The 27,903-nt window shown below is 58.0% G+C and overlaps 2 protein-coding genes across 7 annotated transcripts; both read left to right on the top strand.

Moving 5' to 3' along the window:
- Positions 1-1,271: 1,271 nt before the first annotated feature.
- SCN1B (sodium voltage-gated channel beta subunit 1) lies at positions 1,272-10,209 on the top strand. Of its 4 annotated transcripts, none has more exons than XM_058279209.2 (6): positions 1,272-1,649; positions 3,321-3,487; positions 4,282-4,522; positions 8,926-9,067; positions 9,493-9,564; positions 9,643-10,209. In XM_058279209.2, exons 1-5 carry the CDS (start codon positions 1,610-1,612, stop codon positions 9,557-9,559), a joined length of 657 nt encoding a protein of 218 aa, XP_058135192.1. In that variant the 5' UTR covers positions 1,272-1,609; the 3' UTR covers positions 9,560-9,564; positions 9,643-10,209. The 4 variants fall into 4 exon arrangements, with proteins under 4 accessions (XP_058135192.1, XP_058135193.1, XP_058135191.1 ...); XM_058279208.1 differs by lacking the exon at positions 1,272-1,649 and adding an exon at positions 2,133-2,277; XM_004484307.3 differs by lacking the exon at positions 1,272-1,649 and adding an exon at positions 2,359-2,650.
- A 1,422-nt stretch (positions 10,210-11,631) lies between these two features.
- On the top strand, positions 11,632-27,055 carry HPN (hepsin). Of its 3 annotated transcripts, none has more exons than XM_058279205.1 (13): positions 11,632-11,793; positions 12,202-12,271; positions 17,014-17,121; positions 17,205-17,246; positions 22,323-22,452; positions 22,527-22,649; positions 22,789-22,829; positions 23,164-23,329; positions 23,443-23,633; positions 25,748-25,843; positions 26,035-26,177; positions 26,335-26,499; positions 26,713-27,055. In XM_058279205.1, the coding sequence occupies exons 2-13, from the start codon at positions 12,256-12,258 to the stop codon at positions 26,752-26,754; spliced, it is 1,263 nt and encodes a 420-aa protein (XP_058135188.1). In that variant the 5' UTR covers positions 11,632-11,793; positions 12,202-12,255; the 3' UTR covers positions 26,755-27,055. The 3 variants fall into 3 exon arrangements, with proteins under 3 accessions (XP_058135188.1, XP_058135189.1, XP_058135190.1); XM_058279206.1 differs by having other exon boundaries at positions 26,727-27,055; XM_058279207.1 differs by lacking the exon at positions 22,527-22,649.
- The last annotated feature ends 848 nt before the right edge of the window (positions 27,056-27,903 follow it).

The raw sequence follows: 27,903 nt of genomic DNA on the forward strand, positions 1-27,903 counted from the left end.
GCCTCTGTGCTTGGCAGAACCTACCAAGAGCCCACCAGCCAGGCAAGACCCCAGATCCACCTCAGACAGCTGCATGGCCCTGGGAAGGGAACGACCCTGTCCCAGCCCGTTTCCTCACCTGTAAAATGGGGATAATAAAACTTGCTGCAAATGGGTTTTGGGAGGTTGAAGCGGGTTCAGCAAAAAGGAAGGGCTTAATAAGCATTACCTATCATTTATTCACTTGACAAATAGTTATGGAGAACCCACAATGTGCCAGGCACAGTGTAAGGTGCTGGAAACACTTACCCTGGGGGAGTAGCTATTACAGGGTGGGAAGACAGGCCATGAACAGATAGACACGAATAAAGGAAGCATATAATGCCAAGTGACAACTGCAATGAAAACAACTGAAGAGTAAAGGAGGTCACGTAAGAGGTGAGGGGCGGGGGCAGTTTACCCGTCAGGATACAGAAGTCCTCACGAAGGTGACACTGGAGCCAACAGCTGCAGGAAATGTGGGAGTGAATCCTGGACACTTCTGGGGGAAGAGCGTCCAGGCTGCGGGAAGAGCAAGGGCAGAGGCCCTGAGGCAGGAAGGAGCTTGGTGCCTTGATAACAGCCAGAGCAGAGTGGGGGGAGAGAGGGGAAGGAGATGATGTCACGGGACATAAAGAGTTGGGGGTGGGGTCTGGCAGGGCCTGGCTCCTGAAATGTGGTTCCCCCAACCTCCCAGGGCAGCTGCTCTGGTTTGGACTCCAAAGTGACCCCCTCTTGCTTGCGTAGGGTCCAGGGTATTATCATCCGCCCGAGCCTGAACCCCTCTCCCTGCTCCCCCCCCCCACCAGCCCCCTTGGGTCCCTACGCGGTGACCTCCAGACCCAGATGCCAGTGATCTGAGCGGGAAGTCACTTGGAGGTCCCAGCCAATTGCCCCTGGATGTCCTGAGTCTGACCTCTATAATCAAAAGTCGGAAGTCGACCCCCAAGCCGCCTTCTAAGCTCTTTGTGTCTCTGGGGGTGACCTCTCCTCCGCTCCCAAGTTGGAGGTCCGCGGGAGCTGGAGGGGTCGGGGAGACCCGGACCTCCCGCCGCAGGCCAGGAAGTCGCGGTCCCGGCGCCACCCGGGGAGGCCGGGGCAGCGGGCGCCTCCCGGGCCGCTGCGGCAAAGGCTGGGCGGCCGCGCCCTCCCCCCGCGGTGATTCATCCCGCCCCCTCCCTCTCGCTCCCGCCTCCCTCCCTAGGCCGCCGCCGCCGCCGCTGCAGTGCGCAGGAGACCGCGGCCCGTGCCCGAGCGCGCCGGTGCCCGAGCGGGAGCCGGAGCCCGAGCCGGGCCGGGGTCGGTGTACCTGGCGGATGCGCCCGGCTGCGCGCGCCAGCGCAGGAGCCCGAGCTGAGGCCGCCGCCCGCGCGGCGGGGATGCCCGGACGCCGGGCCCGGGGGCTGGGCCCCCGGCGGTAACCGGAGCGGGGGGGCCGCGCCCCCCCTTGCCCCCCCCGCCGGTCCTAGAGCCGCAGCTGCCGCGCCCGCGCGCTCCGGGGACACTCTACCCGCCTCCGGGTCCCGCCGCCTCGAGCCCCGCTATTAATACCTGCGGCCCGGGAGGGGGGCGCAGCGCGCGCGGCGCAGCCATGGGGACGCTGCTGGCCTTCGTGGTCGGCGCGGCGCTGGGTGAGTGCGCGGGGGGCGCGCGCGGCCGCGGGCCGCGGGCGGGGCGACGGGTTTGGCGCTCCGGTTCCCGGGCAGCGGGGCCCCAGACCCATCCCCCCGACCCGACTAAGTCCGCTTCAGAAGTTGTGCGCGCGGGGAGCCCGGCTGGGGAGCGCGGCGGGGCGTGGGTGGACCAGAGCGGGCGGGGGCCCGGCTGGCGGTGCCCCGCGGGTGCGGGCGCCCAGCCGGGAGCGAGAAGGCGCGGAGTCAGCTGCTCCGAGAGCCCCGCAGGGTGCAACGTGACACCCACAGCCGCGGGTGGGGCTGGGGGGAGGGCGGCGTCCGGACACCCGGCCGAGTGAGAAGGGGAGACCCGGAGAGGCTGAGCAGGGGAGGGGGTGAGCGGACAGAGGAGGACTCAGCGCGCCCGAGAGCGTCGTGGGGAGACTGGGGCAATGGGGGTAAAGGGGCAGCCAGAGAGCGACTCTGAGCCTGAAGGGAAACAGAGGACTGGGGGAGATGGAGGAAAGAGAGATGCAGAGTGAGACGGGGAGATGGCTGAGAGAGTTTGAGAATCTGAGGGGGCGGGGGGCGGGGAGAAACTTGAGAGAAGCAGGAAGATGGAGAGGTGAAGGAGACAGATGGAGAGGTCAGTCGCCCTGGGAGAGAATCGGGGGGGGGGGGGGGGGTGGGGGGGGCGGTTTAAAAAGGGAGAGATGGGGGAGAGAGAGTCAGAGCTTGGAGGGAGAATGGGAAGTGGTAGGACATTTCAAGACCAGGACTAGAGATATAAAGATGAGAGTTGCCACAGAGAGGGTATAAAGAGACTGAGAGAGGCACTCAGGGAGCCTGAAAGGGTGCAGAGGAGGGTGCTCAGAAGCTCTGAAGATGCCGAGAGGGAAGATTCGGGGCAGAGGAAAAGACCCAGAACATTAGCTGGCGCGCTGGGTGGGAGGCCCTAAGGAGGTGGAAGAGGTTGGAATCCAAGGGGGTGCAAAGGCCCTGAAGCGGGAAAGAGCTGGGTGAGTTTGAGAAGGTGGGAGGGGTCTGGAGGTGAGGAAGCCTGGGGAGGAGGGGACAAGACAGGAGAAAGGGGGTGGGGTCACAGGAGGGCTAGTAAGACCCAAAGCAGGGCTGGAGGGTGGGTCTTCCCTGGCCCTGGCCCCTACTTCCCCTTCTGGGGCCTTCCCTTCTCCCTACCCATTTCTCTTGGGGCTCGCTGCTTTTGCAGAGCCGAAATGGTAGAAGTAGCTCTGCCACCTTGAACTTCTAACACAGCTGGAATTCTAGTCCCACTACAGAGATGGTGTGGTACTTTGGGCAAGTGACATTCTGAGAAAGGGAACTTGGGTACCATAGATGCTGAGTTCTTGACGTTAACAGCCCTGCTTGTTGGGGGGCCTCCCATGTGCCAGGCTGCTTGCTATGGCTTCGCCTAACATGGAATCTGTCCCACAGCTGCTGGGAAAAGCTAAAAGAGAGGGAAACCGAGGCTCAGAGAGTTTGAGTGACTTGCCAACGTCGCTCAGTGAGTGGCAGAGCCAGGCTTGATGCCCTGGTCTGCCCATTCATTAATCATCAGTAAAGGGAAACAGATGGTTTCCAAGCTGCCCAAGAGCCACCAGCCAGGGAGCCTGGCATTGCCCAGGGTGAGGGGTGCCCCTGCTCGACCTGAGCCCACTGTCCCCACAGTGTCCTCAGCCTGGGGGGGCTGTGTGGAGGTGGACTCGGAGACCGAGGCCGTGTACGGGATGACCTTCAAAATTCTGTGCATCTCCTGCAAGCGCCGCAGCGAGACCACGGCCGAGACCTTCACCGAGTGGACCTTCCGCCAGAAGGGCACTGAGGAGTTTGTCAAGGTGTGTGGGTGCCTGGCATGAGTGTGGGAGAGGGGGTATCTGTGTTCAGGGATCGGTGGGGGCTGGATCCGGTGGGGGGCGGTGCATGTTTGTTGGTTAGTTTTTAATAATTTGCTGTTATCAACCTGGGTGAAAATTCCGGCTCCAGAACAGACCAGCTGGTGACTTTGGGCAAGTCGCTGAGGCTCCGAGCCAATTTCCTCTGTGAGATGAGGGTGACAGGTCTCTCCCTCATGGTTTTGTGTGAGAACTGAGTGAGTTGAAACACCTGACACATGGTTGGCATAAAGTAAATGTCACTGGAATTACTTGGTACCAGCAAAAATGTCTCAGATAGTCATCATGGAGAAGAAGCAGAACAGTTTTGACCTTCTTTACACTATGCATATATTTCGAGTTACATATGGGGTGGGGTGCGCCATAAACTTTTTAGGGCCAGCAGAGGAATTTGGGGTTCACGGCAGCTGGAATCAGGCTGCCCCAGTGCTTGTCTGAGCAGTGTGTTGGGGGGCTGGAGGATGTGAGGGGGGCAGGATTGGAGAGACAGAAGGCCAGGAAAGCCGAGTAGGGGCCTGGGGGGTGGGGGAGCTTCAGGGCTGAGGCAAAATCAGAGTCTGGGACAGGCCCAGGCGATGATCCTACCCCCTGCCCCTTCCTTGCCCGAGGTTAGGGTGCCTGAGCCCAGGGCCGTGTCTGTCTGTCTCTGTGTGCATCAGGGTTGGGGACAGTGCCTGGGCCCAGGCAGGGCGGATGGGGAGGCCCAGGCAGTGACCCTGACCCCCTGGCCACCCCAGATCCTGCGCTATGAGAACGAGGTGCTGCAGCTGGAGGAGGACGAGCGCTTCGAGGGCCGTGTGGTGTGGAACGGCAGCCGAGGAACCAAGGACCTCCAGGACCTGTCCATCTTCATCACCAACGTCACCTACAACCACTCGGGCGACTACGAGTGCCACGTCTACCGCCTGCTCTTCTTCGAGAACTACGAGCACAACACCAGCGTCGTCAAAAAGATCCACCTTGAGGTGGTGGACAAAGGTAAGCCCGGCCCCACCTGGCTCCACGCCCAGGGCAGCCAACACCCATGGCCAAAGGGGAGGCCACACCTGCCCCCCACCCAGTTGCCCCCCACCTGCATTGAGGCCCCCAGCAGGCCTCTTCCTGGGTGGAGGTTCTGGGTGCCAGACAGCTCAGCTACCTGTGCTGGGTGACCTCCAGCAGATACCTGCCCATCTCTGATGATAATAGTATCTACCTGCTGGGGTGTTGTCTGAGATGGCATTGAGTAGCTTTGGTCCATGTGCCAGCTCCTGGCAGGGCCTTGCGGAGTGGGGGCGACAGTGGTGGTCCTGCTGGTAGAGTGGCCGTAGCCCTGCCTCCTCCTTGCGGTGGAGAGGAGAGCTGCGTGTGTCATCTAGTGCAGGGCTCCCTCGGCCTCCACTGGGCACACGGGCCCCAGGCAGTCATGCTGACACGCTGATTCTGACTCGGCAGCTCTGGGGTGGGCCCAAGATTCATTTCCAGCAAGTTCTCAAGTGAGGCCAAGCTGCCAATCTGGGGCCACACTGTGCAGCAAGGGTCTAAAGCGTGTGTGAACATATCACTGTTTTGGCCAAGGCTGCTCTGGAGGGTAATGAAGTCCACCCCTTGTCCCAACTGCCTTCTGACGGGCTTACTTGGGAATTTTCCAGGGCCCCACAGCCCTTGGACTGAGAGGGTCAGGATGACAGCCCAGACCTTGGGCCAGCAAGAGCCCTGGCAAATATCCAGCAGGGCTCACATCATCGTGTGCAGCACACGCTCACCTTCCTGTCCACAGGATGCCCACTGGCCTTGGGGTCCTACGTGGAGTCCCTCACTGAATCCTCCCAACTCCCTTTGGAGCAGGGCTTCTTTTTTTATTATTATTTATTTATTTTATTTATTTCTCTCCCCTGCCCCAGTTGTCTGTTCTCTGTGTCTGTTTGCTGCGTGTTCTTCTTTGTCTGCTTCTGTTGTTGTCAGCGGCACAGGAATCTGTGTTTCTTTTTGTTGCATCATCTTGTTGTGTCAGCTTTCCGTGTGTGCAGCAGCATTCCTAGGCAGGCTACACTTTCTTTCACGCTGGGCGGCTCTCCTTAGGGGCGCACTCCTTGCGCGTGTGGCTCCCCTACGCGGGGGGCACCCCTGCATGGCTCAGCACTCCTTGCGTGCATCAGCACTGCGCATGGGCCAGCTGCACACAGGTCAAGGAGGCCCGGGGTTTGAACCACAGACCTCCCATGTGGTAGACGGATGCCCTAACCAAGTCCGCTTCCTGGAGCAGGGCCTCTCATTATCCCCATTTCACAGATGAGGACTAGTCCTTGACCAAGCCCACATGGCTATGACCTGGATTGGAACCCAGCGAGCCCGTGCCACCACTGTTTCTGTTCTGGGCGTGATTCTCTGTACTCCAGGATCCGCCAGGGCCAGCCCTGGGTGTAGTGGACATCCCTGGACATGGATGATGAGGGCAAAGAGGAGTTTCTGTTACAAAGACGCCCCCCAGTCCTGGGGCGTAATGAATCTGAGTTATTCCTCTCTCATGAGTCAGGGCCAAGGGGCAGAAGGAGATTCCATGATGCCGTTCAGTCACCCAGGTTCTTTCCGTATTGTTGCTCAGCTCTTTCGTCCTCTTCTGTGGGTGGAGGGCGGGCGTCAGGGCCTGTGACCCTGTCGAGCCTCTGCTTTTTAAACACTATCCTCAGAGTACGCTACCTCCCAGAGTCTATGATTTTAGCAATCTTCATCCTAATATAGAGCTATGAACACTGTCCACCATTCTCTCTTGCCAACTGGAACATGTGTGTTTAGCATCGTTCACTATACTCTAGCATTTTTTCTCCACCATCCTGTACAGTTGCCTTTTGAGCATTACTTACTATACTACAGCATGTTATTACATACTACATACTATACTACAGCATTTTATCATATGCTATTTATTCTACTAAAGTATTTTATTATAGACAATATACTATCCTACAGTATTTTAACCGACATGCCACAGTACTTATCAAACATACATTAATATTTTTATCACACCCCATCATTTTAATGTTACTCGCCATACTATGATATTTTTATCATTACCCACCATGCTATGGTGTTTTAGACTAGTACCTACCATAGTATAGTATTTTTAATATTGTGCGCCATGCTGTAATATTTTTCTTCTTTATCCATTATATTATAGTATTTTTAACATTATCTATCACAATATTGTTTTTCATTACCCACTATGCTCCTGTTTCGTTAGCATTGCCCACCATACCATACCAGTATTTAAAAAAAATTATTGTCCACTCTCTTACTGCATTTTCAACATCACCAACAACCTCTGTCACCTCCTGGTAATAATCCTAAAGGAGTGAACCAAGCCATTTCCGCAGGCGGTGAGGATTCGCCTGACCTGAGAGAGGTGTAGAAGGAGAGGTAAGAAGCAGCTGGGGTGGGGCATGCAGATGGGAAGAAGAGGCTTCATTCTGGTTTGGAGATGCAGAGTATGAGTGGGAAACTCTTTGAGGAGGAGCGGTGTCTGAGGCTGGACAAATCCATCCAGAGGGCAGGCTGGGGTTTCGACCTGACGCTGGCTGGCTGTGGGGCAGGGCAGGTGAAGCCTCTGACTCGCTGTGGGGCCCTGGAGGGGCTTCTCTTCTGCCTCAGTTCCTCAGCTGTGAGGTGGGGGCAGTGGCACCTGGGCAGGTGATGGGGGCTGCACTCGCTCCCTGGGAGCAATGGCCGAGTGTTTCTCTGGTCGCGGTCAGTTTACAGGGCAGAGAAGAACGTGGACCCTGCAGTCAGTCCCCCTGGGACTGACTTGAATCCTGGCTCGAATCACCTGTGTGTCCTTGGCCCAGCACCTTCTCCTCTCGGGGCCTCCATGTCCTCGTCTATAAAATGGGGACCTGACCCATGCCGGTCACCTCCCTGATCTGTTCGAGGGAGCAGGAGTCAGAGGGCCCGGTGGGAGGGCAGGAGGTGCCTTGTTACCCAAGCCCATTTGGGTGTCGACTTCTAGGAGCAAGGGTGAAAATTCCAGGGACGTGGCTTTATCCAGCATCTTTCCAACTCAGATTGGTTCCTGAGGCCAGGTGACGAGAGAAACCAGGACAGTCTCTGTCCTTCAGGGTTGTTTTGAGGAGTCGGGGAGATGTCAGTATAGGATCTGGCTGAGAACACATGCTCACTGCATGAGAAGCATTAAGAACACTTGAATGAATGAATGAGTGAGTGAATGAATGAATGTGGTGTGGAACCTTGTTCTCAGCTCCCTCTGCAGGGAAGCAGGGGAGAAGGACCCAGCCCTGCGCCTCCCTCACTCTGGCCCAGATAGCTACGGTACCATCTGCACAAGGTAGAAAGCACCCTGCTGACAGGGGAGGAAGACAGCAGAGAAATGAGCTCTGGGCCATCCGGAAGGCGGGGGCCGGGGATGCAGGGTGGACACCTGCGAGATCTGGCCAAGGACGCCAAGGTGGCCTTCGACTGGTTTCCTGGAGGATTATGCTTCCTCTACAGTTTAAATTTAGGCTCAGGGAAAGGGAGCTGGCAAGGACCAGTGCGCAGAAAGGATGGAGGGTTTCCAGAAAGTGTCAGGGAATGACTGACATTTGGGTAGTGCTGACTTCGTGCTTATCCCAGCTCATTTCAGATGTTAACTCATTTCTTCTTTCCAGCAACCCAGATCTGAGTATTATCACCCCCACTTTATAGAGGGAGAGCCGAGGCCCAGAGAGTAAAGCAATTTGCCCAAGGTCACACAGCTATTAAGGGGCAGAGCCAGGATTCAAACCCTGGCAGTCTGGCCCTGGAGCCCCTGCTCTCGACCACTATGCTGTACTGTGCCAACAACAGTGGTACTAATAAGTTTGGTGGACATTTATTGAGTGCTAATTATATGTGAAGCACTGTTCTAAGGAGTTTTAGAATTTACTTAATCCTTGCAGCAATCCCCTGGAGGTATTATGATTATCAAGTTTTTACAGATGTGGAAACTGAGGCCCAGAGTGGTTGAGTCATTCACCCAAGGTCACCCAGCTGGCAAGTGACAGAGCTGGGATTCAGCCTGGACCTTCTGGGTGCAGAGCTGCAGCCTATAGCCGCCTGATTGCCACAGAGGTGCCCCATCCCCAGGTCTGGGGGATCCTGAGGCCGATTCTGGGTCTGGTTATTAATGATCACAAGTGACACCCATGCTGTCAATGCTGACTGAGCACCTACTGTGTGCTGGGCCCCAGCCTCCACTCACTGCATCCTCCCAGCCTTGGAGCGAGGCAGCGCAATCATCCCACTTGCAGAGCAGCCCCAGGGAGCTTGGGCCATCTGCGCAGCGCCACAGCCCGCCCGTGGCACGCTCAGGCCCTTACACCTCCCGAGCCCGGGCCTTGGCCGCCTCCTTAACCCACTCGGCCCTGCAGCCAACAGGGACATGGCGTCCATTGTGTCCGAGATCATGATGTACGTGCTTATCGTGGTGTTGACCATCTGGCTCGTGGCAGAGATGGTGTACTGCTACAAGAAGATCGCTGCCGCCACGGAGGCTGCCGCGCAGGAGAACGCGTGAGTGGGCCGGGGGGGGGGGCGCCTGGCGGCCAGCGGAGCTGAGTGGGGGTGGGGAGCGAGGGGTCGGGGCAACTGGGCCACCGCCTATACGTCCTCCCCAGTGGAGAGCATTTGTCCTCAGAGGTGGGATAGGGCCCCTGTCCTCTCCCCCCAGACACCCATTCCCCACTGCCTTTAGGACCCGGGGTTCAGGCCCAGCCCCCTCCTCCCTCAGACTCAGGGTTCCCCTTGCAGCCCCCTCCTCCCTCAGACTCAGGGTTCCCCTTGCAGCCCCCTCCTCCCTCAGACTCAGGCGTCAGCCCACAGCCCCCTCCTCCCCCAGGCTCCGGAGCCCTGTGCACTGGGACAGAAACCTCCTTGGTTTCTGGGGGTCGGGCCCGACTGATGATGGGGTCACTATACACCTGGTCTTTGCCCTCCAGCTCGGAATACCTGGCCATCACCTCAGAGAGCAAAGAGAACTGCACTGGCGTCCAGGTGGCCGAGTAGCCCTGGTAAGGCAGGGTTGCCGGCAGGGGCTGGAGGGATCTGAGGGGACACCAGCCTCATTCCCTGTCTCTGCTGGTCTCCAGGCCCTGAGCTCCGCCTCAAGGAAGACCCAACCCTGACGGGGAGCGCCCGGGGGTGGCCATTCCTGGGCCCCGCCGCGCCTCAGAGTCCTGCCAGTGGAGCCGCGGGGTGGGCGGGGCGGGGCTCGCACCCCTGCCCCCGTCCTCCTCCTCCGGCCCCTGTTGCCCACCCACCGCCATGCATGATGGTAAAGCAATACTGCCGCTGCCCCCACCCCTGCTTCTGCTGCCTGTTTGGGGGGAGGGGCGGCAGCGAGGTGGGGGCAGCGGCTCCGCACCCCTCCTTCTTGCTGATTTGCACACGTCGGCCGCTTTGGACATGCACCACTGGGCCCAGCCCCTCCCTGCCCCATCGTCCCTGCCCGGTGGGGATCGCGACGGGCTGGCACAGTCCCCCCTCCCGCTTCCTCCGGCTGGACCTGGGGCCCCCCCCCTGTGATGCACTCCTGCCCGGCCCGACCCTGCCCTCTCTCACCAGCCTTGGATTGTGGCCACTTAGAAGGGCCCTTTCAGCCTCGTCTCTCTTTACAGAAGTAGTTTTGTTCATGAAATAAAGATTCTTGGACTTGATTCAGTCTCTCTTGTGAGCCAGTCACCCCCACCCTCACCCCAAATCCAAGAGCCTCAGTTTCCCCAGAGACCCTCCTTCCTCGCCAGTAGCCACCTCTGCAGAACACACAGAGCTGGGGGTGGAGGGGAGGAGGGGACGGCTCCTGGGGCCAAGGAGGCAAGGCCACTTGCTGGCATTAGCCTGGCAGGCGCCCTGGGTGACCAGGAAGGGTGGGGAGGGAGCCAGGGCCAGAGCCCGGGGGGTTACAGCAGGAGGAGAGGCCAGGCCGCGGCTGGGTGCAGGCCTTTGTGGGTCTGCTGTGTTCCTAGCAGTGTGAGTCTCTAGAGAGGTGGGAATGGGGGAAAGAGAGAGAACAGACAGAGAGTCCGGAAAAGAAAGACCAAGGAAGGGGAGGGAGGGAGATGAATGGAGAAGAAGAGAGAGATTGGGGCTAACCTAGTGTGCCCACCTGCCAGAGGCTGCGGGGCTGCCCAAGGGGAGTAGGCTGTGGGCTGAGCTCGGGGGCATTGTGGGGCGAGGGGGGGTCCAGCTGGGTGAGGATGGACATGGACGGGCTATCTCGGGGAGCAGCTGTGGTCTGACTGTGTGCGGGTGCGTGGCTGACCACAGACAGGTGTCTGGTGGTGACTCGTGTGTGCCCGGGTGTTTGTTTGGCCCTGGTCTGACGTGGGTCACTCTTGCCTGCTGGCGGCACAGTGTGTTTCTGTCTTTGAACACTTCCGGCCCTTGGCCCGGGCCTCAGCACTCAGTGCTGCCTTTTCCAGGCCAAGCCCCCATCCCCCCTGTCGAGGACTTTCCTGGCTCCAGAGGTCACTGCTGCAAGCAGCAGAAAGGCTGCCAAAGCAAACCAGCCCCCGTGACTTGTGGGAAAACAGCTGGGGAGAGGGAGGTGGGATGAGCAGGGCAAGGCGGCCAGGCACTGGCCCTGGGGTGGGCTGGGGGCCTGGGAGGGGCAGGAAAGGGGCAGGGCTGGGGAGTACCTTGTTTGGGGGCTTGGCAGGGGGTGCAGGAAATGGCCACATTGGGCCTAGAGCTGGGCAGGGGCTGCTGAGCAGGGCAGAGTGGGGCTGGGCAGGAGCAGGGGAAGTGGCAGGGGCGGGAGCCGGCCTAGGGCAGCCGGGGCCCTCCTTTGGATTCTCTCCGATCCGCGCCCCCCCCCACATCCTTCAGTCTGTCTGAGCACCCCCCCAACCTGCTCGGTCTCCCTAAACCCCAGGCCGCCAAGCCTGCCCCTGGTCCCAGCCCACCTCAGACCAGGGCACACCTGGGCCCCCGGGGGCTGCAGGCGGTGGCTGGGCCTGGTTGGTCCAACCCCCGCCGGCCCTGCCCCACCGGCCAGGTGGCCTCCTGCGCTGCCAATCCCATGGCCCGGCCCCTTCCCGCCCCTTCCCCCGCCTCTGGCCCAGCTCCCTCCTCCTCAGGTGAGGCAGCCAGGCCTAGCAGGCCCCACGCCGCCTCTGCTGCCCGCCGCCCCTGCCTCCCGGGCCACCGTGCGCTGGGCCACCATGCTCTCGTCCAGGCCAGGAGACTGACCCTGTGCCAGCACCAGCTCGCAGCTCTGCCCCCACCTGCTGGAGCCCAGGGTAAGGACCGGGGCCCCCGACCCACAGTTTCAGTCTCTTCACCCCCTCACCCAACCCAGGGCCCACCACCCAACAGAGAGAGAAGCTCCTTGGCACCCCGAGGGCCGGCTCTCCGACGTTTCCCCAAGGACCCAGGCGTTCTGGCCCTCTTCTCCTTCAGCCTCGAGACTTAGGCTCCTTTGTCCCTCAGACCCAGGAGTCCTGGTCGCCAGCGAGCCCAGGGGTGTCCCTGCCGCTAGGCAGACACCGACCCTGTCCCTGAACCCAGCCCCGTCGGCACCCATGATCGCAGCGTGCTCTGGCCCCGGGCCCAGGCCCATTAGCCTCCCTGGATGGGCACCGGGGACTGGGGGCTCTCAACTGGGCCGGCCCCCCCCAGGCCCTGCCTCCCCGTCTCTCTCCCCACAGGTCCCGCCCTGGCCCAGGAGGTCAGCCGGGGAATCATTAACAAGAGGCCGTGACATGGCGGAGAAGGAGGGTGAGTGCCCCTTTCCGGAGCCCCCACTTTGCCTTTGCTTGGCGCCCCTGCCTCTGTGCCCTCTTCTCAACCCTCCACCACCTCAGAGACCCCTCTCTTGGGAACCCCTCTGGGGCCACCCCCACCCCCTCTGAGACTTCTTCCACCTAAGAATTAGCCAAACTTCCTATGCAGCTATGCCTCCACCTGCCTCCCTGCCACCCCATTTGACCATCCTGGCTCTGTGCCTCAGCTTCCTCTCACCCCCACCTTCCCCCGGTGATTTCTTCGCTGATCTTACAGCAGTCCTCTGCTTGGGGCTAAGTGGGGAGACTGTAGCTATCATAGTTGAGAACACAGACTCTGGAGTCAAGCCCACAGGCATGCATTTGAATCTGCTTCTGCCACCTTTCTTGCTGTGTGACCTTGGGCAAGTGACATCATGTCTCTGGACTTCAATTTGCTCCTGGGTCAAGCCTGGATCCTAATTCCACTTCCATGATGTCGTTGGGAGCCTGTATCACACACAAGGCACCAGCATGGAGCTCAGCACACAAGAGGCACGTGATAAGCTGGCACTGTCGTGACAGAGGCTGGCAGACTCAGAGTCCCAGGGACCTGGGAGCTACTTCCAAACGTTCCTCTGGTTCCTGGCTCTGTGGGCAAATGAGCGGAGGGAGGACTTTGGACAGTCCAGAAGGATGGAGAGGGGGAAGATGGCAGAGAAGCCACCCTGGGAATGACAGCGAAACCACTGGACAGAATGGCTGACCGGGGGGAGGGAGCAGGGATGGCTCCCAGTAGCTCTGGAAGTGGCCCCAGGCGGTCTGGCTCCCCCTCCACTGTGGGTACCTGCGGAGAGGCCAGCTAAGGAGTGGCCTGGCCTTCCTGCGTCCCCCACCTGGGGAGGACTTCCTTTTCCTGGAACCAGACTAGTGGGGTTCAGCCCCAGGTGGTACCACTTTCCAGCAGTGTGGCCCTGGGTAAGCAGTTTGCCCTCTCTGGGCCTCGGTTTCCTCGTCTGTAAAATGAAGATGATATTAATGCCTCCCTCACAGGGTGGTATATGAGGATCTAAGCGTGATAATACACAGGAAATGCTGACTGCTGTCTGAAATTAGAGATTGCTGGCCTCTTGGTCTCTGCATAGTTAGTGACTCAGACCCCAAACTGCGTAGCTTCGGCCCAGAGTGGACCCAGGATGCTGGTTGCTCAGGAGAAGGACCTACACCCTGGCTGAGCAGGTGGATGGCAGTCACAACTTTGGAACCTTTCTCCTGGAGCTGATTAAAGTGGGCCGCCAGGGCTGAGGCCCATGGGTGAAGAAAGCAAGAAGCACAGAAAGCACCCAGAAATGGACGGAGATGGATCTGGCTACAAGAAGGGCTCCAAGTGTATCCCCCGGCGGCTTGGACCTGGTTCTGGAAAGGAGGCCTCCCGTCAGGGCTGGCCAGAGGTCAGGGTTGTCACACATGGCCGCAGGTGCCGAAAGGTTCTGATGCTGCACTTACCTGCCAGGTGACTTGGAGCAGGTGGCAGCACCTCTTTGGGCCGCCTTTCCTCATCTGTAACCTGGGGAAGACCCACCCCAGCCCCTGCCTGCTGTGGACTGCTGTGAGGCTCAAGGGGGCCCCAGGACAGGGCCGCAAGTCAACGTGCCGCTGCCAGTGGTGTTTGTGTTACTGTCATTGCACTGAAGTACACCCAAGGCCAGCTTCCTGGTCTACCTCAGGACTTAAAACTGGAGGAGGTGATATCTGAGTTGACACTCAAAAGATGAGTAGGGAGTAGGTGAGCGTGTCAGGCAGAGGGAACAGCATGGCTGAAAGCTGGGGGAGGACCATCTGCCAGGTGTGCAGTGACACCTTGAGAATCCTGGGTGTTTCTGGGGGTAGAGTTGGAAATGGAGCTGGGAGGGAGATGAAGTGTGCAAGCTGGACCAGAGTCTGTTGGGACTATTTTTGGGGAGGGCAGCAGATTGCTTGGCAGTGCTGAGGCTCTCCACGAGATGGCGCTGGTGGTTAGTCTTTCTCTTTTCTACTTGTGTTTTGACAGGGTCTGTAGTTCTGGTTGTTTCTGCGGAGCTCTATCTGGTGTCTGATAAAGACCCTTATGACTGGGAATTTGAGGAAACATGTCCAACCCACGAGTCTTAAACGCTTTGCTTGTATCCTAGTGGGCCTGGAAACTCAGAGCTGAGAGCCTTGGACTCTGTCCCACAGTCACTGGGGAGTCACAGAGAGTTCTGGGCAGAGAAGGGACAGGATTGGATCTGGGCTTAGGAAGATGCCCCTGGTGGAGGGTGGGGCGGAAGGAGAGGCTGAGGCTGGTGGGAGGTTCTTTGCGGCTGAATTGGTGGGGATGGAAGAACTGTCCTGTGAGAAGCCGCAGGGCAGCCAGGAGGGGCCTGGGGACCAGGGAGCAGAGCCTCCGGGAGAAGTGGGGTGGGGAGGTCCGGCGACCTGAGGAAAAAGGCCCTTCTGCTCCCGGGGCATCCAGGGCCCGCGGATGCCTTTCACCCAGATCAGGGATGCTTCCTGGGCCAGTGAAAATCTGCCACAAGGACGCAGCTCACCCCAGGGGACCCAGAGGGAGGGTGCTTTTCAGATATGGCCAAAGTCCTCCAAACTAGGCATGGAAGGAGACATGGGCGGCGGTGCTCCCTGCCCCACGAGGTGTGCCAGAGCCCCCAGGCCAGGCTCTGGGGAGCCCCCAGCCCCAGGAGGCACATCTGAGAACAGAGGAACCTGGTGGCCTCTGGGAGCCCAGACCCTCAGCCAGGACGATGGCTTGGGCAGAGTCGGGGGCAGGCCTGAGAGCCCCTCCCCAAGGCAGGCAGGAGTCAGCCAGCAGGGGCTGGGCCGAGCCGGCCCACGGGGGCCTCTCGGGAGGGAAGGCCTGGCCTTCCTGGGCCTTGGCAGGAGCCACTGAGCTCTCAAATCCTAAAGACACCCAGACACTGGTGGTCCCTGGAAGGTTCTGGGCCACTCCCCACGCTGTCCCAGCCAGATGACCATGGATACAGATGGGGGAACTGGGAGCTCCTGCAGGCCTGGGGGAGCCCTGCAGAGGCCCACGGCAGTTGGGCCCATGCCAGGGTCGGCTGAGCAGCCTTTCCTCTTTTGTCCTCCCACAGTCCCTAGCAAAGGGGTTGGCTTTGAATCCCCAGGGCATCCACTGTACTGAGAATAAAATCTCTCTTCTGCCCGGACCACATGGCCCCCTCTCTGGGCCCAGCCATGGTTTCCCCTTTCTGAAGCCCATGCTGTTTGGGCCCCCAGCGGCCTCTCCAGCCCTCTAAGCCATCCCACTTGGCCTTGCCTCGAGGCCTTTGCCTGTGCTGTTCCCTCTGCCCAGATGCTCTTCCTGGAGGTCTCTGCATGGCTGGCACATGACCCTTCAGGTCTCAGTTCAAAAGTCACTTCTCCAAAAAGGACCTCCCTCGTGCCCCGCCGCAGCCCCACCTGCTGCCCTCTGACCTGGGCTGTTTTCTTTATGGCCTTTGTCACAATCTGGAAATGACTGGGCTCATTTACTTGTTTGTGCACTGTGCCCCTTCCCCTGCCTCCACACAGGGGATTGTGAGTCCCATGGGGCCAGAATCTCACCTGTCTTGTTTTAGGGTATGTCCCCAGAACCTAGAATGGTGCCAGATACATCCAATGCTCCATAGGATGATGGATGAATAATTCCCAATGGGAAAACCAAGGCTGAGAGAGTGAAGGGAGTTGCCACACGGCACTGGTGACTTATGAAGCATTTATTGAGCATTTACTATATACACCAGGCACCACAGCACAGTCAGAGGTCCCAGCACCAAATCTGCCCACGGTTCGGGACTCAGCTCTGCCTATTCCTGGCTGGGTCACCTTGGGTATATGACTCCCGCTCTCTGAGCCTCTGTTTTCCCCATCTGAAAACTGGGAATCATAATGGGAGCTTGAGATAAGGACTGAAGGATTTAACGCATTTGGATCAGTGCTTGGGACAGAATAAGCATCTGATATGGGTGTGGCTATTATGATTGTTTGGCAGAACTTTAAAGTATTATCTCTGAAGGTGGGTGCTAGAAGGATATCCATTCAATAGATGAGGTAGCTGAGGCTCAAAGAGGTGAAGCTGCCTGCCCAAGGTCCCATATGGGAAGGGATAAGGCTAGTATTTTATGGTGAGGCTGGCAAATTTCCCGTTTGGCTTCTCAACCTCCAGGGCCAAATTTGTTCTCAGAGCTGGCCTCAGGGGTTCCCTGTGGGTAGAGGGTCTAGAACAGCAGAAAGAAACCAGGCAGTTGGCAAATGCCAAACAGCAGGAAAGAAAAGCCCCAAGAGGGCAAAGGTCAAGGGTCGCAGTCCCCCAGGAGGCTCCAAGAACCCCTGGGAAAGTTAGCAGAAGAGGTACAAGAGAAGACAGCACAAAGTGAGGAGGGAGTGTGACACACCCGGAAAAGTGCTGTGTCACTGGGGAGGAAAAAACCCAAAGGTGCCAGGAGTGGGGGCAGGGAGGAGGGAGGGTGGGAGCTGTCCCAGCCATACCCCCTTCCCAGCTGGACCACCCTTGAGGAGCCAGACACCTGGTTGTCTGCATGGCAGGAGAGGGACATCCCTGCCAACTGCTGGGCCCCAGGACGCTGGTCCCAGGGCACGGCATGCTCAGGCATGAGAAGTTTGCCCTGGGGGTAGGGTGGGGTGGAGCTGGCCCAGTGCCCAGAGCCTGCCGCAGCGATGACAGGCCTGGCAGGGTCCCCAGCATGGTGTCTCTTGCAGGTGGCCAGACGGTGACATGCCCACGCTGCGCCAGACCCAAGGCGGCAGCTCTCGCTGTGGGAATCCTGCTGCTCCTGACGGGCATCGGGGCAGCATCCTGGGCCATTGGTGAGAGAGGCCCCTGTGACTGTCCCCTCCCCTGCCCCCTGCGGGCCTCAGCCCACCTGCCCTTACCTCTGCCTTCTCCGCAGTGACCGTTCTACTTAGGAGCGACCAAGAGCTGCTATATCCGGGTGAGTCGAGCCAGCTGGTGACTCCTGGGTTTGGGGAGCCCAGGCCCTCATCTGGGGGGCCCTGGGGGAACTTGGTGCCAGGGAGGAGCTCAGTAAAACTGTAGAATGAACGCGTGAGTGTGTAAATGCTGGTACGAATCGTGCACGTGTACTAAGGGCCTGCTATGGACCAGGCTCCATTCTGGGCACTTCCCACGTCTTTACCCAGGGTTTTGCATGAAATCATTATTCTCTCTCATTTCACAGATGGGGAAGCTGAGGCTCAGAGCAATGCCCCAGAAAGCAGAGCTCATGTGGGCTGTGTGATGGTGTAAAAATGTGTTTCCTACTCTGAGGCATGGTCAAAACATGTTTGAGAGGCCCTGTCTGAATTCAGTAACCCCTTCTACCTCTTCTACGAGGTAGAGGCTCCTTTTACAGAAGTGGAAAGTGAGGAGCAGAGAGGACACACAACTGGAGGACTGCGGAGCCAGGAGTGGCTCTGGTGACTATTGTCTGCCATGGGTGTGTCAGCAGGCACACGGAAAATGAATGGCCATGTGAATAAATAGATGCAGAAAGGAATTGTGGAATGAATGAGAGGCTCTTGCCAAACTCCATTTGTGGCTTCCAACACCATTTGTGCTGCATTCTATGGCCCAGGGCAGCAGGATAAAAGGGAAAATTGGAAAGGGGGATGTGTTTTTCATGCCCATTTGCCTCATTTAATTCGATGAAGGATTCAGCCCTCGTTAGAGAAGAAATGAAAATAAAAATTCAGACTGGGAAGCTCAGATACCCTGGGCTTCCCAGGTATCAGGTCATTAAATCCTCACAACAGCCCATTTTTGTATGGGGAAACCGAGGCATGGAAAAGCCAAGCGATTTACCCCAGGTCTCAGAGCTAGTAAGTGGCAGGGCTGGGATTCGAATCCAGGCCCTGGCTACAGGCTGTACACAGCAGCCCTGTGAAGGTGGGGCTATTGTCATCACCCCATTTTGCAGATGGGGGAAACTGAGGCCCAGCAAAATGAACTGGTGCCTGAGACCACACGTTGACTAGGCGGCAGAGCAGGGGGATAACACTCCTGCTGAAAGCCCCTAATGCCATCGGAAAAAAAGTCCTGACCCCTGACCCACTCACCCAGTCCCCAGGGTCCCTAGGGTGAGAAGCTCTCTTCACCTTCCCCTCACACAGGCTTCCAGAGCTCTCCAGCCCCTGCTCCTGGGCCGGCTCTCACCACCCCCCCCCATGCCCCATTCCTCCTGGCACCAACGCCCTGGCCACCTGCTTCTTCCCAGGTCCCACCTGGAGGCAGGTTTGATCCTGCTCTGTCACTTCTGAGCTCTGGGGCCTCACACCAGCCCTGACCCGCTCCAAGCCTCAGTTTTCTCATCTGTAATGTGGTGGTAAGAAGAATCAAATGAGAATTAGAGGCGATTATTAGCCCACAGTGCTTGGCTCTTCAACTCAAGAAATGCTGGTGTTTTTTATTCTTATTATTTATTTACTCCCACCCCCTACCCCCTCATTTTGTGCTCGCTGTCTGCTTTCTGTGTCCGTTCACTGTGTGTTCTTCTGGTTCTGCTTGTTTTCTCTTTAGACAGCACCAGGAACTGATCCTGGGATCTTCCGGAGTCGGAGAGAGGTGCTCAATCTCTTGTGCCACCTCAGCTCCCTGGTCTGCTGCATCTCTTAAATTCTCTCCTTTGTGTCTCTTTTTGTTGTGTCATCTTGCTGTGCCAGCTCTCTTCGCGGGCCAGCACTCCCACACAGGCCAGCACGCCACGCAGGTCAGCTTGCTGTGCAGGCCAGCTTGCCTTCACAAGGAGGCCCCAGGAATCGAACCCTGGACCTCCCATATAGTAGACGGGAGCCCAGTTGCTTGAGCCATAGCCGATTCCCAAACATTGGCTTTTAAGGTCTCTTGCCCACCAGGCTTTCGTTTTCCCACGCAAGCCCAGCCCAGACCTCCCACCCCCGACTCACTCAGCCCATGGCTGTCCTTGCTAAAGCGCTCTGCACACTCGCAGTTCATCACTCCCTCCTGGTGAAGGCCGGGAGGGTAGGGACATTTTGTTCCCTGCTCTTGGCAGTGCATGGCACCTAGTGCGTGCTCAGAAAATCTTTGCTTAATGAACAGGCCCGAGAACGTGTCACCGAGACAGGCTTATTGGTCCCGGGGCCTCCAGCTGGGGAGCCAACCGACCACAACTCAGACCCGGCTCGGCCAATGCCAAAGCCTTTGCCCTTCCATTGAACTTGGGTTTTCCAGAAAAGTTTGGAAATTACAAAAGAAACAAATAAAAACAACCCCAGACTGTATCCCCACCTCTTTCCTCTGGGATTTTTCACACCTCTAAATATATCAGACAATTTGGTAAGCATCCCGGCTGACCCAGAACACGCTTTTTGTGTTGCTTAAAATAATAAAAACAAGGATAAAGAATTTAAAAGTGAGAAACAGTGGCATAGAATGTGGCCTTAAAAATCTGTGGAGGGGGCATCTGATGTGCTCCCCTTCCCATCCCCCTCCCTCAGCACCCACCCATAAAGTGATTTTCTCCCCCCTTAAAACCTCACACCTTCTGTAAACCCCATTTCTAGAACAATTAGAAGCCACCTTTGAGGCCCGTCTCCCTCACCACTGGTGTCTCCGGTCACCAGCTCTTGGTTGCCGCGAAGGGGTTGGTGGGCGCCACCCCACAGCGGTGCCAGGCGTGCCTGTCCCCGGGCCTGGGGCAGGAGGCCACGATGGGGAGAAACCGGCAGAGGGCCGCTCAGCGCCGGCCGGGGAGGAGCGCGTTCAGGGAGGGCCCAGGCAAGCGTCTGCCTGAGACCCTCAGGAGGAGAGGGGAGCACGTGGGCCGCGGGCTTGGGAGCAAATCCTCGGCTCTGCCAGTTCTTAGCCGTGTTGCCCCAGGGCAAGTGACCCCTCGTCTCTGAGCCTCAGTTTCCCCATCCGTAAGATGGGTCTAGAAATGGCCTCTCTCTCCCGGGGCAGTGGGATCCAGACACCCACCCAGACATGACCCATGGCCCAGGGCCAGCCCTGACACAGCCCGGTCAGCGCAGCAGGGGCGTTAGAGGAAGTCATCTGCGAGGCTGTCTAGGGCAACTGGGGACGCCCGGGGCTGGGAGCCACTGGCCTGCAGCCACGTCCTCTTCTGCCTGTCCTGCTACGTGAGGTCGGGCCAGCCAGACCCCTCTCTGAGCTTTAGCTTTACTGTCTCGAAAACGGGTTCGGTCTTTGTGGCCTTGGCTGATGCTGGGGCAGGGGGCACTAGCGTAGTGCCAGCACATGGACGGCCGCCCAGGAAGCCCTGCCTTGTCCAGATCTGTGGGTCTGCGGGAAGTCCCCTAGCTGGGCTCCTCTAAGAGGACGCGAAAGCGGTGGGCACCTGACTCCGTTTCCTGGTCTTGCCCTGAGCCTGCCTCATCTCCATCAGTGTCAGCTCTGTTCTTCCAGGGGCTCAGGCCAAACACATCGGGGCTGTCCTTGACCCCTCCCTGTCCCTCCCACCCACGTGCTGTCACCCCGCAGACCCTCTCGGCACTACCTGCAGAGCCTCTCCTGCTGCACTGGCCCCCCGGTCCAGCTCCCAGCCTCTCCCGCTGGGACCATCGCCCCTGCCCCCTCCCTGGTCTCCCTGCTCCCCCCACTCAGCCCGCGGGAGCCCGGGAACCCCAGGATCCTCGCCGGGCCCTCAGCTCGAGCCTCCCCCGGCTGCCCCTGGCTCCGGGCGCGTCCCAGGGCCTACAGGCGTCCGTGCAGCCCCCGCCTCACCGCGCCCTCGCTGTCTGCTCCAGCTCCTGCTGGCCCGCACACCTCCACGCCCCTCTCGCCTCCCGCAGGCCTTTGTCCATCGACCACCCTCTCAGGGGAGCTTGCCCTCCCATCTGTCTCAAACTGCAGCCTCACCCCTCAGCCCAGCACCCCCCTCCCCTGGCCGTGACCCCTTCTTACCTTGGGACACACGATGTAGTTCACTTGCGTGTCTTGGTCATGATTCACCTCGCCTCCCGGGCTCTGAGTTCCCTAAAGGCAGGGACTTTTGTTGGATTTGTTCATGGCCTAAAATATGGCCAGGCAGGTACTAAGCGTTTGGGAAACACATGAACAAGCTAAGGGCTGGGACCTGCCGTAAGCGTTAACAGGATTCCCTTGGCCACGCGCAGGGAACAGTGCGAGGGGAGGAGAACAGCCGTCCTCAACACAAACTGCCCCCTCAGCAGCCCCTGACTTGGACGATCCATCGTGGGCTCTCGCCAGTCTCCCTGGGAGCTCTTGTCACAGTCTGGGTTGGCTGATATGTACATATTTTAATCACTGTCCCTCCTCCCACCAACTCCGGCTTGTGAGGGCAGAGCCCAGGGCTGTCTTGCTCATCTCTGTGTCCCCAGCAGGGAGGGCGCTTTTCATTGAGTGAATGCATGAGCACTACATCCTCTGCTTGGAGGGTGATCAGGCACCAAGGCCCAGACAAGTCCTGCAGAAAAGATTTAGTTTTTCTTTTCCTCTTTATTTTTAAAACTGTTAACACTATGGGATATGTATTTAAATATTTAGGAAATCTGGAATATTTGTCAAGGGTCTTCAGGCTACAAAAAACAAAAGGAAAAAAGAAACTGGCAAAACGAAAAGGGAAATTATCACTACACTTAACCAACAATTCTGGGGAGGGGTACTTCAGGTCTGGCTGCATCAAGGGCCTTTAAAGCGGTGTCAGAACCCTGTCTTTCAGCTTTGCTCCATGTTGGCTTCTTTTCCCCTCACGGGGACAAAGATGGTCCTCAGAAGATACAGCCTTTTATGCCATTCTCTTGGACACTCAGTTGAAACAGTTTCCCTCTTCCCAAATGTCCAAGCAAAGCTCCAGATTGATGTCTCATGAGTAGCCAGGAATTTTAGTGAAAAGAGAGAAGTTCCCCTGGTTCCCGGCATGGCGCGCTGAAGCCCCGGGGCTGTCGGTCCCTGGTCCGCCTTGAGACGCACGCTTTCCAGAGGCGATCACGGGTGGGGTTGGGGTGGAGCGCTCTGACCGGCCCCGCTGGGGCTGTGGGGACCCAGGCGGCCCTGTCCTGTTGCCCCGCAGTGCAGGTTAGCCCGGCTGACGCGCGGCTCATGGTGTTTGATGACACGGAAGGGACGTGGCGGCTGCTGTGCTCCTCACGCTCCAACGCCAGGGTGGCCGGGCTCAGCTGCGAGGAGATGGGTTTCCTCAGGTACCGGGGCCTCCCTGGGAGGGGTCTGAGTTGGGGGGGGCGGGTGGAGCTGGCCTGACGCCTGCTCTGCCCAGGGCACTGGCCCACTCGGAGCTGGACGTGCGGGCGGCGGGCGCCAACGGCACGTCGGGCTTCTTCTGTGTGGACGAGGGAAGGCTGCCCCTTGCCCGGAGGCTGCTCGAGGTCATCTCCGTGTGGTGAGGAGGGCAGCGGGCAGTGGGGACACTCATCCCAGCGCCCACGGCCCCTGGGGCGCCCCCACGGCTCCCTGTGTTCCTGTCATCTGCCTTAATCCGTCTCTGTTTCTCTGTGTCTCCATCCCTGTCCCTCTCACAGTGACTGTCCCAGGGGCCGTTTTCTGGCCGCCATCTGCCAAGGTAAGATGCGACTTACCTGTGACTGAGGACCCTTCACCTTAGATGCCCGGGCAGGGCCATGTCCCTCAGATTCCCTAAGGATGGGGCCATGTCCTCGTGGGTCCCCAAGGATGGGGCCATGTCCCCTCAGGCCCGCAAGGCAGGTCTGTGTCCCCTCAGACCCCCAGGTGGGGCCATGTTGTCTCAGACGCCCCAAGTTGGGGCCGTGTCCCCTCAGACTCGCTAGGGCGGGGTCAGTCCTGGGCGCCAGAGGCCTGGCTTCTGGGTTGCCGCCCCCCCGACTGCCCCTCCCCCCCAGCTGCCCTTCCCCCACCCAGCTGCCCCTCCCCCGCAGACTGTGGCCGCAGGAAGCTGCAGGTTGATCGCATTGTGGGAGGCCAGGACACCAGCCTGGGCAGGTGGCCATGGCAAGTCAGTCTTCGCTACGATGGGGCGCACCTCTGTGGGGGGTCCCTGCTCTCTGGAGACTGGGTGCTGACGGCTGCCCACTGCTTCCCTGAGTAAGAGTCCCCCAGGGTGCTGAGGTGGGGGCAGGGGGGAGGTGGAGGGAGGCGGTGAGGCGGGCAAGGCTGTGCCAGGCAGGCTGCCACCCTTCCCTCCCGTTCCCTGGTAGGCGGAACCGGGTCCTGTCCCGATGGCGGGTGTTTGCTGGGGCTGTGGCGCAGGCCTCACCCCATGGCCTGCAACTGGGGGTGCAGGCGGTGGTCTACCACGGGGGCTATCTCCCCTTCCACGACCCCAACAGCGAGGAAAACAGCAATGACATCGCCCTGGTCCACCTCTCCAGCCCTCTGCCCCTCACAGGTAAGTCTGGGGGCTGAGCCTGGGCCTGGGTCTCCAGAGACCAGCAGGAGCCGAGGGGGCACAGGGCATAGACACTTTCCCAGATCAGATTCAGGTGCCCATGCTGATTGGTGATTCATCTTGAGGGGACACACACTGGGCATTAAATATGAACGATTGGTGCAGCCACATTGGAATATAGTCTAGCAGTTCCTCAAAAACGTTTAGCATAGAGTTACCATTTGACCCAGCAATTCCACTCCTCAGTATATACCCAAGAGAAATGAGACGCACATCCACAACAAAATGTGTACACCCATGCTCATAGCAGCACTATTCATCATAACCAAAGGTGGAAATAACCCAAGTGGCCATCAACAGATGAATGGATAAACAAAATGTGGTGTATCCATGTGTTAGAATGTTATTTGTCCATGACAAGCAATGAAATACCTATATATGCTATGACATGGATGAAACCTGAAAGAAGTGAAAAAAGCCACACATAAAAGGCCAGATATTATATGATTCCATTTATTCAAAATGTTCAGAATGGAGAGAGCGATAGAGACAGAAAGTAAATTAGTGGTTGCCTAGAGCTTTGGGTGGGGCAAGGAGGGGGATGTGGGGCAGGGATGGAGAGGTCAGGCGTGATAGCTGATGGGAATGGGGCTTTTGGGGGGATGATGAAAGTGTTCTAAAATTGATGGTGGTGATGGTTGTGTACTTTACTGGTGAATGGTATGGTTAGTGAATCATGTCTCAAACTGTTACCAAACATTTTTGAAAATTTTAATTTAATTAAAAATTTTTAAAAATGTGAATGACCAGATTAGAGGGTAAGTTTGGAGCATTTCCTTGGTCTCATTGAGAAAGACTCACTTGGTGCCGATGTGCCTTTCCCACACCCCAAGGTGGGCTTCGCTCCCCTTTGGATCAGGAGCGAGCCTTGGGCTCCAGCCTGCTGCAGGCCACAGTGTAATAAATAATCATCAAAGTGATGGTGGTGGTAGCAGTAAAAATAATGACGTAATAATAGTGATGGTGCTGATGAGCCTTCAACAGGCAGCCGTAGACGGATGAATTAACTAATGATGAATTAACATAATAAAATGGTCAGACTCATAATGACAGTAGGTGCCGACACTCACGGGGCCTCCTGTGTGCGAGGCATGGTTCCAAGCATGTCCTGCGTATGAACTCATTTAGTTCTCACAGCTGATCCTGTTTTCAGACATGGGGGAAACAGAGTGTTCACCCTGGGCAGTGAAAGACTACCCAGTTCCCACTGCTGGCTAGGGGCAAAGACTGCCGTGGAGTCTGTGCTTGTCAACCCCATGCTCTGCTGCCAGAGAACTCAGTACCATTTTGTGGTTTGCATTGTATTTATTTTTTTGTGGTTGTTTTCTTTTTAGTGATACTGGTTTTCCAATGAGGGGAGTGATACACATTTCCTTTAAAATGAAACCTTTCCCTTTAGTGGAGAGTGAAGGGTTAAAAAATTAAAGTAAGGAGGAGCCCATGGGGGACACAAGTGGATGGGGTGGGAACAGCTTGGATTTGAGACACATGGATGAGGGGAGAAGAGCAAGGGCTGTGAGGTCAGCTTCTGGTAGTTGTCAGCTGTGCAACCTTGGGCACACGATGTTACTTCTCTGTACCTCAGTTTCCCTCATCTCCCAGGGTTACTGAGACTGTGAAGTGCTTAAAGCAGTGTGGGCACAGGGTGAGCACTCAAGATAAGGGAGCCTTTTTCTTCTTCTCACAAAGGAAACTTCTAGGCTGATGGTGGCCCCATGGGCCAGGGTTAGGCTTGGGAATTGGGCCAACCCAGGTTCCAGTGCTGGCTCTGTCCACTGTCAGACTTGGGGCAAGCAATTTGGCTTCATCCCCCTCTCCATAAAAAGTGTAATAGGAGCCCTCACCTCCCTAGGCTGATGGGAAACTAAAGCCATTGCTGCCAGAAGGTACCTAGTATATAACGGGTGCTCACAGATGGCAACTTCCATTTTGGTTCTTATTAAAAGAGCAGAGGAAAGGATGGGCGGGGGCGGGGGGGCACGTGGAGGCAACTGGAGGGGTTTGTGCCTGGTGGGGCGGGCCAGCAAGGGCTGGACACGTGGTCTCTCCCACAGAATTCATCCAACCGGTGTGTCTCCCGGCTGCCGGCCAGGCCCTGGTGGATGGCAAGATCTGCACCGTGACTGGCTGGGGCAACACACAATACTATGGTGGGCCCCCACTTTCTGCTGGCAAAGCCACCATTAGGGGAGCTCAGAATCGGGCTGGGGAAAGGCAGTGTGGCCGCTGGGGTGACTCTTGGGCCCTGGGACGTGGGGACACGGAGAGGCCAGGATGGGCACCAGTCAGGGGGCTGGGGCGAGCTCCCCAGCTCCGGCCAGCCTTGCCTGCACACCCCCAGGCCAACAGGCTGGGGTTCTCCAGGAGGCCCGAGTCCCCATAATCAGCAATGATGTCTGCAATGGCCCTGACTTCTACGGGAACCAGATCAAGCCCAAGATGTTCTGTGCCGGCTATCCTGAGGGTGGCATTGATGCCTGCCAGGTGAGGGACGGTGTGGGGGCAACCCCTGGCCCCTTCTACTCCAGGGGCAGGGACACTGGGCTGTGGGTGGTCAGCCTCCCCATCTCCCAGTCCCGGCCACCCAAGCGGGCCCCCCACCAGGCGTCTCAGCCTCCAGCTGGGTCCCACCGCCCTCCAGGGCGACAGCGGTGGCCCGTTCGTGTGCGAGGATGGCATCTCTCGGACGCCACGTTGGCGGCTGTGCGGTGTTGTGAGCTGGGGCACCGGCTGTGCTCTGGCCCAGAAGCCAGGTGTCTACACCAAAGTCGGAGACTTCCGAGAGTGGATCTTCCAGGCCATAAAGGTGAAAGTTGGGCCCACATGGAAGCCAGTGGGTGGAAATAATTTGGGACTCTAATGGGGGAAAGAGAGGTAGAGGTTTCCAGAAAACCCATCCTCAGGTTTCCATGGAAGCACGCACCCCAGGGGACAGATGGATTTTGAAGGGCTTTTGGGGACAGGGTGGAGACTACCATGGGACTTTGGGGGAAGCCTCTCAGACCTCAGAAGCCCCCAGTTGTCTTTCCCCAGACTCACTCCGAAGCCAGCGGCATGGTGACCCAGCTCTGACCTATGGCTTCTCCTCGCTGCTCACGCCTCCTGGGCCGAGTTGACCCCACGGGGTGGGGTCCACACTGGGCCTCGCTTGGAACATTTTTCTTCTTGGGCCCAGCCCACAGGTCCAAGGATGCCCTCCCTCCAGGGTCCTCTCTTCCACAGTGGCGGGCCCACTCAGCCCTGGGACCACCTCAGCCTCTCCCTACTGAGCCCATGTAAATATTGTTCTGCTGTCTGGGGACGCCGTCTAGGCGCCTCTGGCCACAGGATGCTCTTTAAATAATAAAAATGGTTTTGATTAATGCGGCCTCTGAGTTTGCAAATGTAAGCCACAATACAGACCCTCAGTGGGGAGGGAAGAGAAATTAGGGCGTGCCACAAATAGGCAGGAGGTGGCTCCCCCAATTCCCGAAGGGTTAAGGGAAAAGGTTTTAATTGGTACACATAACTGAATCACTCTGGAGCTTATTGGCTTCACATACTGCCAGCTCCAACCACTCAAATATTTTTCATCAGGAAAATCCTTTGTCAGATCTGCTCTGCTCTGCACCAGCTTCATTTCCAAGTAGCCTCTCCACAACCAGAGACAGATATGCAGCCCTCTGCTTCCTCCTAAAGCTCCAGGCTTATATGCTGCAGACAGCCTAACTCCAGAAGGGAGTGCTTCTCTCCCAGTAGCTCCAGTGATAAGAAGTCTCAGGCCTGGCTCTCATTGGATAGCTTTGAGTCACGTGCACCTCCCTCAGCCAATCACTGTGTGCCTGATGCATGGGGGGGCATAGACCCTTAAGAGTCAAATGACCTGAGTGTGGGGGATTTCCCGAAGAAAAAGGGGATGTTGTTTCCAGGAAGGGTGGATGTAGAGGCCAGTGAGCAAAAGATATCCTGCAGCCTAGGGATGGGAGCATGGGGTCCTGTGAACAGAAGCTTGAGTCCACCCCTTCCTTCATCTGAGCTTCCTCGGGGAAGGGAAATCCATTCGCCCGGTTTCTGGAGCATCTGCAGCGCCTCGTGGCTCGATGGGCACTAGGGGGCGCTGCTACCCCCTAAACCATGAGAAATTAAAGTGTTTCCTGCTTATTCGGGGCCACCCGTGGCTGAAAATCAGATCATTTGCAGGAAAACGCTCACGGGGGCCCCTGTTTTCCTT

Source organism: Dasypus novemcinctus, chromosome 18 (genome assembly GCF_030445035.2).
Source record: "Dasypus novemcinctus isolate mDasNov1 chromosome 18, mDasNov1.1.hap2, whole genome shotgun sequence".
In the NCBI taxonomy this organism is placed as follows: Eukaryota; Metazoa; Chordata; class Mammalia; order Cingulata; family Dasypodidae; genus Dasypus; species Dasypus novemcinctus.